Source organism: Oreochromis aureus, linkage group 15 (genome assembly GCF_013358895.1).
Source record: "Oreochromis aureus strain Israel breed Guangdong linkage group 15, ZZ_aureus, whole genome shotgun sequence".
In the NCBI taxonomy this organism is placed as follows: Eukaryota; Metazoa; Chordata; class Actinopteri; order Cichliformes; family Cichlidae; genus Oreochromis; species Oreochromis aureus.
In genome coordinates, this window is record NC_052956.1 from 3941366 (window position 1) to 3955895 (window position 14530).

Genomic DNA, 14530 nt, shown 5'->3' on the forward strand with positions numbered 1-14530 from the left:
GCTTATCATTGTTGATGTGAAAACCCCTCACCTTGACCGCACACACACACACGCACACACAAATACACGCAGGACAAATCTATATATAACAACTAACCCTTCCACCTCCACTGTCGATCCCTCCCTGTGTCCTGGGGAGGTGTGGTGCCTGGATATTGCAAAGGTTTGCCTTGCCAGCCTATGCTTTCTAAAGGTCAGCTGTTGCTTCCTCCTGAGTGGGGACACTGAACTGGCTGCCAACCATCATGGCGGCATCTGTCACAGCCTAACCACTGATAATTAGCCAGCAAACATTCTGCTGCAACCTATCTAACTAGGTAGGAATTATGCAGCAAGTGCTCAAATGGAATATACGTTTTATTAATGTGTGTCTGGGTGTCTTTAGGAGTGAAAGATGGAAGAAAGTGAGTGAAAGAGGGAAAAAAAGAGGCGAGAGAGGAGGAAAAAAAAGCACAGGAGCAAAAAAAGGTGAGAGAAAAATGGCTCGCCTGTTGGTAAAGGCTGAAAATTGTCCAAAGTGCCAGACCATCGTTTATCAGTGAGGCAGAAGCACATACAGCTCGTACTACTCATTACCTGCAGTCTTCCTCATGCCTTTCCCTAATACCATCCTCGGGCACACCTGCCACCATTCACCAATGTTTCTCTGTAACTGTCATGCACACACGCGCATGTGCACGCATGTGCACGCACGTACACACACGCAATGCGCCATTTACCTCCATGTCTCAGAGACCCCGGTGCCCCATTAGAAGACAATGAAGAGGAGACACTGTCTTTGCTCGAGCATGTCAGACAGATACGACATCGCCGGCCTCGAAGGCCCCAAATACACCCATCATCTTCCTGCCCACCTAATCAGCACTGTAAAGAGACAGAGAGAGCAATGGGACACAAGGTGCAGAAGAGGCTGGAGATTGCAGTTAAAAGTGGAAACCGTAAGGGGGGAGGAGGAGGCACGGAGAGGGAGAAATATGAGAGAGATGTGATGATCTGCCTGATTTGGTCTCCCTTGCTTTTTTTTTTTCCCAGAGCCTGAAAAATACAGCAAAGTACTTCCACAGAGCTGGAAAATGACTGTGTACACGCAGAACACTGTAAATAGGAAAATGAACCTTTCTGCAAACATCTAGAAAAACATTGCCAAAGGCCTGTTTGTGTACAAAAACTGAATACATGCAGGTATAACTTCCACATTTGAGAAGCTGAATTAGCACCTAACAAAGTGATTAATTTACTTAAAAGACAAAAAACAAAAGCAACAAAAAACCCCACAATTGGTGGTAATGCAGTCAAATTTCACTCCAGAAAGCTAAGCTGTATGCAAATAGATTTTCCTGCTGTTCTGGAATTAAATCTGAGCAAAAACACAGTGAACTCTTCAAGTAAACAGTGTCTGTTATAAATGAGCTACTGCATGCATGGGAACAGGGAGAGTCATGAGAAGAAGAAAATCCATAGCGACCCTTTGGGAAGGGGTCACGGGTACCACAGAGGGGCCATGAGGGCTTGTGTTTGAGCGTGAATGGAGGGGTGAGGCTGAAGTTTGAGCCGATGTGCAGTAGGGGCAATGCGCTGTGAAGTTGGTTAATCCTGAGGAGCGGGGATTTGCGCTGCAGGGGGGAAACTGCCTCAGCAAGGGGGCTCTGGGAGCCCGTTGTCTCCCCTTCGACCACAGTGGCACGCCGCGTGGTTGCACCCCCTCAACCCACACCGTCGGCCCACCCCCATCCAAAACTAGCCCCAGGCGCCGTCTGACCCAGTATGCAGAAACAGAGCCACACAGCAACACGCACGCGGACGTATAGGAGACGCAGCAGCCCGTCAGTTCATTATTTCTGTGCAGAGGCTGGAGGGTCCGGGAGAGCAGACTGAGGGTTTCTTCACACAAGCCCATTGGTTCCACTGTGACTGATGGTGCAGCGCTCATAGGCCCACCTGGGGCTGCTGCGTCTACACTCCCCTCTCATCTTCTCCCGTTGGCGCTGCACTGCTAAACTCTTTTCGGCTCGTTCCTCTTCTGTCTCTCTCCTCCCTTCTTTCCTGCCTGCTTCACCGCAGGGTCCTGAATGCCTGGGGCTGCGAAGCTGCAGGACGCTCTGTTGTTATTAGCATCATTACCCTGCTGGTTATTTCCCCAAAATCTCCAAAAGAGAGTGCTGTTGGGCAGGAAGCTAAAACGGACAAAGGAGGACCTCCATCTCCCAAGTCCCTGTACCCGAATCCAGCTTGTCTGTATTTACATGGAATGAGCGTGCTTGCAGTGCATCTGCATCCTGAGAGTAAGAGCTAAAATGTAGGTTGCAGGATGTGTGAGAAAATGTGAACAGATCGGAGCCTTGCAAAAACAAAAGAACACGTTTTTGTTAGCGTCGGCTCATGTGGGGGAAACCCTGCCTGACTGTGACTCAAACAGCAGCCGAAGCCTCCTTCTGCAGAGCAGGATGCAGAAGAGAGGACCTTTTTCCCGGGGACATCAAGTATTTAAGGGACTTGTCAGTTCACAGAAGACTTAAACTGTGTTCAGTGTGAGGTATGATAAAACCTCCCGCTGGGGTCTCCATCTCACTGTATGTTCTTGGTCATGCTCGAGTTGATGAAATTTCCCAAGAGCTATTCAGCACTCCTCTGTAAGGTTGTCGAGGCGTTACAATTTGCCTCCTGTGCCAGACTAAGCCAACATTCTTGAAATGCCCCATTATGCTGGTCGAAAGAATAGCGGCACTTAATGGAAAAAGTCAAACTTAAAATAGAAGGAGGAGGATTTTTATCAAGGGTAGGAAAAAGACAGTGGTTGAGTCAAACCAAGGTTGACTGCACTAGAGGAGCTCGGCACCCTTCATGGAGATGGGAGAAAACGCAGTGCTGACCTTCGGTGCTCAGTGACTGACGTCTGAATAATCTCTCTCTCTCTCACACACACACACACACACACACACACACACACACACGTAGGTGAAGTGCGGCGATGTTTCTTTTACAGCACAACAAATGTTAATGAACCTGAAAAACAAGATACGAACAATGGAGCTCTTTCACTGCAGATTTTACAGGCGCATGCACAATTTAAAAGGTCATTTTATTTTGAAAAGCTATTAAAAAAAGCCTCCTCTCTCCTTCAGACTTGTTTAGCCAAACAACACAACATCCCTGATGAGAAAAGCTAGTTGCTGTACTCAGCGTCATGTTGCTGGCAGTCTTCATGCAATATTAACTTGCAATAGAGCTTGGAGGACGCACAAACCTGTTCATAGTGCGTGATAAATAAAACAAAACCATCCGTGATTGACACATTATTAGACAGCCATGAATTATTCAATGTCTGCAATCATTTTGGTTTGCCAAAGGATCAACATGCTAAGGAGCATGCGGGCCCGGGATACCTGATTGCAAGTTAAAAGCCTCCCGAACTCAATGGCTCCCACCTCTAAAAGTCTGTCAGTCATTAGCGCAGATAGCAGAGAAAGGAATAAGCCAGCTCAGTCCTCTGAGTGTTGATTTGGACCTCCTGCCGTTCCCAAGGAAAGGCTTTATCCTACTAGCTTTGAGATGGCTCTGATTGAAGACATAATTGTGAATGTGGGTGAATTTCACGGTTAGGAGCGTGAAACCCTCAGTGAGATGGATGGGGAGATGGGGAGCGCAGGGAAAGAGGACGGACTGCAAATGATGTGTCAGAGTGTTCAGAGCCTGAGCTGGAAGGTGAGAGACCTTGGCTGTTGCTGGATGATACATCATATGCAGACAAACAAATAAACACACACACACACATGTGTGCATACATATGTACATATACTCAAGGAACACACAAGCGCAGGCAGAAACGCAGACTCATGCATAATGAAAAAAGACTGGCTGCGTGTGTAAACAATCTCTGCATCAATCAGTCTACGAGTGGAGCAAATCAGCTCTTGCTGTCGCATCGTTTCGTGCCATTCTGCAGCCTTCACATACAATCCCCACCAGCCATCTGCATATCAAACAAGGCAGCTATTCACATACACTGACTAATGATTTCTGAATGTTATTAACTCTCCATATTACAAGTGTACTTCAGATGTGTGCAGTTCTTCTTCCTTGCAGAGGCAAGAAAAAAAAAGTGTTTGAGTAACAGCTACCTTATCTCCAGCAGCCAGGATTTAGTCCTGCTGCGGACTGGCTGCCTCCCCGTTGAAGTCTCTACTATCTTTGGAGTTTTGGCCCCACAGTTACTGAGCTGCAGTAGAGCCAACTGCGACTCACAGCAGGGCCACACCTGCCAAATCTAGTGGTTAGCTGCAAAAATCAAGGATCAGCAGTTAATGGAGCTCATTTATCAAAGCAGAGAGGAACAAATGCTTTCAGAAATGGCCTGGAAATGATCTGAATAATCTTCAGCTGTATCATTTCCTGGCCTGTGAGACAAATGCAATAATTCATTTGTAAACTCTATTAAAATATCACATTTTAAGTGCCCCCACACACCCCCTCCAACCACGATGTAGCACGCGAGATAGGCTTGTTTGAACTGTGGAGGTCTTCATGTAAGTTCAAAAGCTCAAAAAAGCCCAGTTTTACTGCTTTTACAGTGGAAATAAATTTTTTTATGTCAACTTGAATTTTCAGAGGAATTAATCTTTCTAATGGTGCCTCTGGCCTGCACCTTGTTTTTTTTTTAAAAAGCAATTTGAAGAATTAGAATCCTGTTTATGAGTCTTATGAAACTGCTGTTGTTAATCTGTCAAGCTCCTCACCAAGCTGTTGAGACTGTGTATGACTTATAGCATCTGTCTTTTGAGTTGATTTGACAGACCAGCTGCCTGTTGTTCACAAATCCTCCTTAATCTTTGAAATTGCTCATCCTTCCTCTGCAAAACAAAGCTGCAGTATTAAGCTCCAAAACTTGCCCCCACACAGTTTCTTTCACATTGTTTAAGCATTTTAAGAAAGTATTAAGAACTTTGAAAAACACATTTAGCGGGCTGTCTGTTACCGTGCGGCTTCTCGAGCCTCGTCGACTCGTGATAACAAACTCAAAGCCTGCGTTTCACGACTCACGTGAAATTCAAGTGAGAAGAACGCATCAGAACTTTTGTTAAAGAATCGCCACAAGTGGCAATTACAGCCTGATTATAAGAGCTACAGGACTGTGTAGCAGTTCTACATCAGAAGTCTTATTGTAAACCTAGTTTTTGCTAATATTATTAATATTGCTAATACTATGAGCTACTGGTTAAAATAGAAGTTGTAATCCTGTTGCAGCACAACGCTAATGAAATGGATTACAGTGTATTTAATGCTAAGGGATTCAGTTTTCTCCTGTGTGCTTACTTCTTATTTCAGAATTAGAGGACATCGTCACGGGAAAACATCTTTACTGTTTCCATAGGAATCATGAGGGTAAGCAGAAGGCAGATGTTGAGCACCTCTGTAAAAGCAGAAGTGTTGGAAGTTTGTTGGTCTTGAGCATTCAGGTGTTGTATCTAAGCTTGAGGTCAAAGTCACTGAGATTCAAACTCATGTGAGGTTTTACTAAGCAAGGTGAAGAAAATACCCCATCACCCTTTTACAGCTGAGGTGTAACAACAAAGCAGAATAAAAGTTCCATCTCAGAGTCAGAGACCTCAGTTAGCATGTTAAATCTTAAAAATCATGACAGTACAATTTGAAAAAGACCAAAAAAATTAGGCTTATTTGGAAGGGTTGACAAGAGAAAGCCTCTTCTCTCTAAAAAAACGTGACAGCGAAGCTTAGTTTTGCAAATGTGTACGTGAGCAAACCTCAAGACTTCTGCAACAGTGTTTGGACTGTTCTTTGGACAGATGAGACCAAAAACCTTATACCAACTGTCAAGCGCGGTGGTGCAAGGATGATGTTTGGGTTTGTTTTGCGACCTGGGCACCTTCCAATCAGCCATGAACCTCTCTGCACACCGAAGTAATCTAGACACTAACATGAGGCCATCTGTCCGAGAGCTAAAGTTTGTCTGAAACTGAGTCATGCAGCAGGACAATGACACCAAGCACAGCAGTAAATTTACAACAGAATAACTGAGAAAGAGAAGAATCAACGTTTTATAACGGTCCAGTCAAAGAGCAGAACTTAACTGGAATTGAATACTTTGGAGGACTGTGCTCTCGATGAACAAAGCAACACTGTAACAAAGAGGAGGCCAAAATTCCTCCACAACAATGTGAGAGACTGATACAGAAAATGAGTACTTCAAGTTATTGCCGATAAAGGCGGTTCTACGAGCTACTGAAATGAGTGAAGTTAGTTTTTCACAGGACTGCGTCGATCCTGTGAAAACTGCTTTTCACATGACTGTAAATCATGTTGCTTTTTAAGTTCTCCAGCACAGCCGTGAGGTCTAGCTTCAGGCGGGATACAGGCGTTTTTGTGAAGTTGTTGTTAATAAGTGAAATTAATCAGCTGACAGTAAGACTCAGTGATGTACTTTTAGTAGTGCATGACAAAGCGACTAATTAAAATGTCTTTGTTATCACATTATTCCTTCATTACTTCACTTTCCACTAAAGACAAATTATACTCAGAAGTGATATGTGGTTCCTGAACAGGTCTTACAGCTCAGACTATTTAAAGCAGAGTTTTCTCTAAGTGACAGGAAAACTGCTGAAAGGTGTTTATAATGTGGCTTAAATATGAACACTCTTATGGACGAGTGAGCTGTATCACCATTCACTCCTTTTATTGGACATATTAACTATTATTAATATTATTATTATTACTTTTACTTATAATCTTTATATTACCTCTATTGTTCTTCAGTAATTACTTTGCAGTGAATATAGCTAGATGTCCCAGTCTTCAGAAATGTGGATGCAGCTCACACTGCAAATATCTGCCAGTTGGTTAATCAACCTTTTAATCAACAACACTGACGACAAAGATGTCAACACGCCCAATCAGAAAATTACACGACTATAGAAATAGCACATTTTGATTGGAAATCATTAAGATCGTTTAAAACAAAACAAAACCCATGCAGAAACTTTAAAAATATAAAAGATATACAGATGCACTGCAGCATAAACCATCCACCAGTAAATAACTAAATATAAATGGGTGGGATATACAGTGTTAGCCATCAAGTGAACAGTCAGTTCTTGAAGTTGACAAAATGGACAAAATATACTTTAAAAGGGCCAGAGATGGCTACATGACGGGGTGACAGCATCTCCAAAACGGCAGGTCATGTGAGGTGTATCTACAAGTGTTCGAAGAAAGGGCAACTGATGAACTGGCAACGAGGTCATAGACACCTAAAGCTAACGACAAGGCTGGTGATTGAGGTGTAATGGCACAGAGGAGATACTGTAGTAAAAAAGAAGAAAACAGAAGCTGGAATATGGCCATCCTCTGAGGACGGGAAGCAAATATGAAGGTAATATGCAACATGTATTTATAGTGATCCTCCACTAACTGTGTGAAGTGAGAGGGAACATTTTTGGAAAAATGTCATCAGGTACATCCACAACAAGAGGAATATAAGAAACCCACTCAAAAAGCTGGAGACCGTGATTAGCTCCTGAGGATCTGCACTCTTTTTAACTTATTTTTTATTCTGTAATTGTTATATTTCCCCTTACTTCGGCAGGAATAATGGACTGGAAGAACTGTGATATGTAACACAAGCTTTTCCTATTTATGAATTATTTCATTTTCTAATTTAAAACACAAAAAAATTAAAGAAAGCCTGTCAGAAAGCCTGAAGAACTGTTGCTCAAGACAACAAAGTCTGGCTTCCTGGAAGCAAAATGTAAAGAAATAAGGAGTAGCTCAAGACTTTTTACCACTACTGTAAGCAGGTATCTTTTAAAAATAGCTCTTTTAATGCATTCTGGCCCTTTGTCTGAATGCAAATGAAGTTTCAGGTCACTGAAAACATCGTCTTCTTTTTCTTCTTTTGGAAAGCTTCTAAATTTATCCTAAAACTCTGTTTTTGGAAACTGCAGTGTGGATGTGTAGACAGGACAGAAAAGGAGACTTATGGAAACGATAACAGACACCCTGTTTGCTACCTGGCTAGGTCTTATCAGTCAAAACATGTCTTTCCCCGAAGCACCCAGCTGCTTCCTGTTTACAGTGCATACCCCACTGTATGTGAATGAATGAAAAGTGTGCAAGAGCACTTTGTGTAGCAAAAGATCATTTTTGTTATAAGACAAACACACAAAAAAGACGAAAAAAACAACAAAACAAATGCTGTCACGGTCAAGGGTTAGTGGGACGGGCTCAGGTAAGTCTGTCTCAGGTAGTTCTTTATGTACGACCCTTTTTATACACATAAACAGAAGCATAGGAATTCTGGCCCTAGTATAGTGAACCCTTGGACCTTGTGACTTTGTTACTCGTTCCACTTAACAGTCTTAAAAGGAGACAAAATTAAAACCCGGGTTGCTTAGAAACAAGCCCGTTGATTGCCTTGACAATTGCTTCAGAGACCTGCTGGCGTTTATATGACATGGCCAGAGAAAACAACCTTGACCTCGTGCTACAAATGCCTCGCTTCAGCGCGCAAACCGTGCATTTCCCTTTTAACTATTCAAACTTCAGCTGTTCTGTTTGGTTTTGTGTAGTGAGTGTGTGTTTGTGTGTTATTTCTCTGTAGCTTGCACAGTCTGCTACAGTGCAACAGTGGAGCACTAACAACAAGCAGAGGAGGCCTCTGGTCGTTCTTGGAGAGAGGCAAAGTAGGTTAAAGTTTCACGGTGCTGATGATTGAGTCCAGTTGCTGTGGGCCTCACAGAAGCTTCTCATGATTGCACAAAAACACACACCAGGGCACAGAGAGAGAAACGCGCACGGGCACATCGCACTGTGAAACAGTGATTTCTTTGGAGCCTCGAATGCCCTAGATGCATCGGCAGCTCTCAAATTAAGCAGCTCAGAGACGGAGGAATCAAATGCGTTTCCATTACGGGGCAAATATTCCATCTCCCCCCTGTCATAACGACACTGTATGGCAGCATTATGGGGAAATATCAAATTAGGCTGTTTCATTTGGAGGACTGTTGTGCATTGCGAGAAGCTTCGGAGATCAATTGAGCTGCTAGGTAATGAGCGACAGCGGCCTGCTCTAATATACTCAGTAATGTTCTTTTGATTGCTTTGGTTAATCTTGCTCTGTCGAGCAAGGGAGGCAACCCTCCCCTTCTCCCCGCTTTGTAACATGCTCGTCAGCCCAGGTTAGAGGGTAAACTAAGAAATAGGGAGCAGTGTAAAAAAAAAAAAAAGTCAAAGTGAGATCAATCAAACTATTAAATCTGGATAACGTCTGCACATGTTCCGTGCCACTAGGGATTCATTATACTCCTTGACGACGTCGCCTATTTCTGGTTTCATGCTGAAGAGTTTCCATAAAAGAAGACCCAGCTGAACAGGCCACAAAGTACGACTTCCAGATAAAGTCTCGGTAATGTGCCGATGCCGACGTGGATGGAATCAGACACATTGTGCCGCTCTGATCTCAGAAAGCAAATCGTCTCACTCGTGCGCCGCTCACAAACGCGAGCGCTGCTCGGCGACACCACTCACAGCTGTGACCATTTTAATATCCCCCAGCCCAGATTCATTCCTTTGCACCTTTTTACTCTAAGGGAAAAAAACACTAAGAAACCTGTCCAACCCCTTTTGCAATATGCTGCACCGCACTGCTGCATGCCACACCATCTGCCATGTTTCTCTGTGCAGTGTGAATATTTATTTGCTTGAACTGTACTGCTCAGCATCCCCCTACTGACCACGCTGATCAAGCTCTGACGCGGCAGCCATGACAGAGGTGCTTTGCGTGACTTTTACCTCTCCACGTGGTCCAGGTTCCCCGATACGCCCAGTCCGCCGATTGTGTACAGCTTGCCGTCATACACCAGGCTGTTGTGTCGACAGCGAGCCACGGTCATCCGGGACACCAGATTCCAGTTGTCCAAAAGAGACATGTAGCACCACACATCAGCCACCATCACACCTGACTCTGTGCCACCTGCAATGCACAAAAAAAGGTTTATTAGAGTTGATAAGCAGGGCGATCAAGAGATCTAGAAAAAAAACACCTCAGTTTTCCTCTGTCATAGCAAAAATGGGCTAAATCTTCTGCTTTGGTGTATATCAGTCGCTGCTGGGGTTTGTGAAACTTTTGCTGTAGCAATTATAGGGCTGAAGATTAATGACTGGTTAAAACCAGACCTGTCAGGTGCTTCAACAAAGTGAGAAGGTGCTGGATGATTTCATCACTATCAAAATCATCCATGCATCCATCATTATTGTCATGTTTATTAACCCTAAGAGAACGTGATAGTCAGCTTTTCTCTTACTACCGGCTTCATCGCAATTGTGTTCAACAAAGAAGTAAATAACCATCGATCTTCTCTTTGACCTCGGCTCAGCGGACCGGTATTTAATCAGCAGCCTGAAGAACTGTGTTGCATAAGTGATTCACCCCTGATTTTACGTCATTTCTCATCTCTTGGACCGGCTCTTCTGTGCTGTGCTTTAAGGTGCCTCCCATCTCTTGGACTCTATTTCTATGAAGTTCCCCAGTGGTTTATTTACCATACACATGCTTTCCAGATGGTAACCCTGAGAAATCAGACACCCACATGTATGTCCCAGTAAAGCTCGGCGCCGTTGATGCATCATGTCCTACTTTGCTTAAATTAAAAACTGGATGTCCAAAAATTTCCTGCTCCCGACTCAAATTAGAGGTAATTGCAAATGCCCCCTGAAGTCCCCGACACTTGTAGCACTTAATAATCTCTCCGCTAGTCTGAGTCCCTCATCTAATAATGTTCAAAAAGAGCTCCACAACCTAGGTGTTATTTATGACAGCGTTATTGTCTTTAAGCGGTCAGGTGACGGAAAGTTAGTGCTGCTTTGGCCAACTGAGACAGCTGACCAAGATCGGGTTATTCCTTCCTTGCATACTTAGAAAAGGTCACCTGTGCTTCTGTCTCGTCTACACTTGACTTCTGCAATGCACTTTACTCTGGTATCGGCACGTGAAACATTTAAATAATGCAGCTGTTACAAAATGCTGCTGCCAAGATTTTCAACACACAGTAAGCGAAGCAACCACCTCACAGAAATCCTCTCTGCACTTCAGCGGTTACCCTGGAGTTTCAGAATTGATTTTAAGGTTTTACTGCGTGTTCAAAAAGCCTTCAGTGGTCCGGCTCCTGCCTATAACTGCAATCTGTCGACTCCCTACGAGACCGTCCGCTGCTAGAGATCCACACCTCGGCTTTTTACCTTTGCTGCCCTGTGACCCTCAAACTGTGGACTTCACTGCCTAGAGATGTGAGCCAGATAAACTCTGTATCCTCTTCTCAATCTTTTGCTAACATTTACTTTTATTGTGTTTCTTCTTTTTATTACACAGTTGCCTATATTTATCCAACTTCTTTTACATCAAACACACCCCTCACCCCAAACTGGTCATGGCAGCTGACTGCAGGTCTGCCAGAGGTTTCTTCCTTGTTAAAAGGGAGTTTTTCCTTCCCGCTGTCACCAAGTGCTTGCTCACAGGGAGTCATCTGATTTTACAATATAAAGCGCCGTGAGGCGACTGTTGTGTTGAATGGGTGCTATCTAAATAAATGAAATGAAATTGAGTTTATATCTAATGTAGCAGTTTCTTTTTACTTCTATTACATGTATTTTTTTTCTTATTGTTATTTTTTAACACTTTGTAACTTTCTGAAAGGTGCCATAGAAAAGTTTTCAGTCTCCTTTCCCACCACTCCTCTCTTCAATCTTCACAACTCAAACACAAAGAAAAAGTTATGTCACAAAAGCTAGAAAATGAGAGTGACTGTGCTTCCTCGTGCGATTCAACATCAATGAGATGTGATGAAAGCACAAACAGGGGCTCCTTTACCTGCACAGCACCTGCGCCTATTAGATTAGAAATGGAAATAATATAATTTTAGATTAAATAACTATTTCTGAATTTGATTTTTAGCCCTTTATATTTAATAAAAGTCACTCTTAAAGTATGGAAGTTAAAGTATAGAAGTACCCCTCAGCCCTCAAGAGGAACAGTGGCAGACTTGGACAACTTGAACCGTCAGAAAGTTGTTTGCTGCTGAGTCATCCAGCCAAGAAAACTGTACTTGTTTGAGCTGTCTTCAGAGCAGCTCTCTTAGCTGTGTTATTTGACATGTAACACCAGCTGTGATTCAGTGACCCTGTTCAGAGTGCGAGGACGGTTACAGACCAGAGCCTGTTGATTGGCTGGCTAGAACAACCCTGATTTCCCCACTGGCTGTCTGACTCCCAGAGGATACATGCAGACCTGTGCCAATGCCCAAAAACACATTTACATTTATATGAAAAGAGGGAGAGAAAAAGGTGCATGCAGGAAAAAAAAATCCCGTTGCATTTCCACAGTGCGAGAATCTCGCACAAATGGACCATGGAGGCAGAAATTCAGTCTGCTGGTGGAGGAGCAACCTAAACGTGTCTCATTGTGGGAGTCACAGAGTGCACAGTGTGCCACTATGGAGCAAAATAAACTGCAGAACGCTGCAGCAACTATGGAGCCAGACAGAGAGGAAAAAAGGTCTATTTAAAAAAAAACCCCATTCTGTATAAAACGACTCCTCTGAAAAGACATTTGAGTTGTCTGCAGCACAGGGCCGAGCAAGGATTTCAAAGCGACACGTGACTAAGCTTTGAGGTTGCCACCCTTTTAAAACTCTTTAACTGTTTCATAAAAGGTCAGAGAAGAGACCAGCGGCCTGGGTAGATTCAACTGCCAAATCAAAGTAGCCACAGAGGAAAAACATCTATAATAAAAAGAGGTCACAAATGTCAACTTTGAAGACAACTTTGATTCATTATCGTGATCGTCTTTAACTTATGACATCATATGTTTGGCTTTCCTAATCTGACGCCGTAATGTGCTCATAAGCATTTATACAGCTACAGGCTGCGTCATAAAAACCAAGAAACAAAACCGCTCGAGTTTATATGCGAATTCTAATCTCGCCTCGAGGTCCATTAAGCCGGTACCCTGCAGCTTATATAGCACTATATGGTCTAGTTCAGCAATTTGCCTTGTTGCTCGTCTGTGCTGATTAAAAAGTTGAAGTTTACATGCTTAAGTTGATTTGACCACTGCATTTGATGAGATGGAAAATGAACTCTGAAACTGAACTCGAGGTGGGATTTTTTTTGTTATTACATGCTCGTTGCAGTTAATGGCACTAAAGCACGTCTCAACAGATGGTGTAAATGACTCCCCCCCCGCCCCCCCCCAAAACCGTCCATTAAGTCTGCCCTTACCTGCGTTTGACAATAATTAATATTGTTCCACACAATAAATCATGAGAGGAACTGGCTGGGGGATGATTAGAGTCTATAGCAATATGAGCTAAACATGCTCACAATGATAGAATTAAATTCACGCTTAGTAATTTTTTTACTAACAAAGGCCAAAAAAATTAATAAATAGAAGAAAAGTAGCTGAGTGTGTCCCATTAAGGTCAAGAGTTTTGCATAAATTCAGTTTTGAACTAAAACCTGACCTGATAATTTAACCTGTGAATCATCCTGTGTCAACCAGAAGCAATTGGGCTAAATTTCAAGGGAATACTTCATAATCAAACCTGGCTGGAAAGTACACGAGTAATCCCAAAACACTCTCATGGGGAAAAAAAAAAAAGCTTAGTTTACTTACACGTTTAACAGTTTAGTTTATTTACAAATTTAAGGATTATCCTTTCAAAACTGCCCTGTTATTAAGTCCCTCTATCATTTTTCCATCTCCCGCCCCACACCACTGAATGTCTGTGACAGGAATGCCACAGTTATACTGCTGGAGTGGACAATTTAGCTCACCTGACAGGTAGATGTTGTCTCCCGCCGAGATGACACTGAAGAACTCGCGGTCGTAGAAGGGCAGGCTGGCCAGTGGGTACCACTTACTGTTCTGGGGGTTAAAACAGGTGACTGCTGTCAGAGAGCGCTGGTTCATCCCGATAGCCTGACGCCCTCCCACGAGAACTATCACCTCTGCTACACCTAGAGGACAAAGAAGGAGGAGGAGGATGGAGGAGGATGATTGCGGTGGATAAAGGAGGGAAAGAGGTGGGAGAGAACAGGTCATCAGGAAAGGTTTCCACTAGTAAATAGAGGCCAAGACTGAACCAAAGGCTCTTTGTGAAGCTCTCAGTGCAGCGGTAACCAGCAGACATGTTTTGTGGCGTGCTGTCTGGCTTTTAGGTATAAAGTATACACATTGCCTGCTTTAAAAAGTATTTTTCACATGAATACTGAGAGGTGATAGCCATAAAAACTAAAGAAATAAAAAGTTTCTTGTTCTGAGTCAATACGTTTGTCGGAAAACAAAACAAAATACAAAGCAGAAAAGTTTCCTCTTGGTCGCAGGAAACTGCTGATTTAAATGTTGAAATTTAACTCAATTACCAAGACTGATGGTGCTGCCATTCGTTTAGTTGCCTCCCAGCTCTCAAATTCTTCCTTCCCACGTGTACTACAGGCGCTTGCCTATAGATCTGCCCAAACACGC

The 14530-nt window shown here is 43.3% G+C and overlaps 1 protein-coding gene across 6 annotated transcripts in view; it reads right to left on the reverse strand.

Moving 5' to 3' along the window:
* The window catches only part of LOC116332312 (kelch-like protein 29), a 255737-nt gene that overhangs the window by 38025 nt on the left and 203182 nt on the right, over positions 1-14530 (reverse strand). For all 6 annotated transcript variants that reach the window (XM_039599416.1, XM_039599414.1, XM_031755229.2 and 3 more), the window contains 2 exons: positions 13840-14022; positions 9802-9982 (listed from right to left, as the gene is read on the reverse strand). In XM_039599416.1, coding sequence (XP_039455350.1) covers positions 9802-9982; positions 13840-14022 — 364 coding nt within the window. The remainder of the gene's footprint in view (positions 1-9801; positions 9983-13839; positions 14023-14530) is intronic.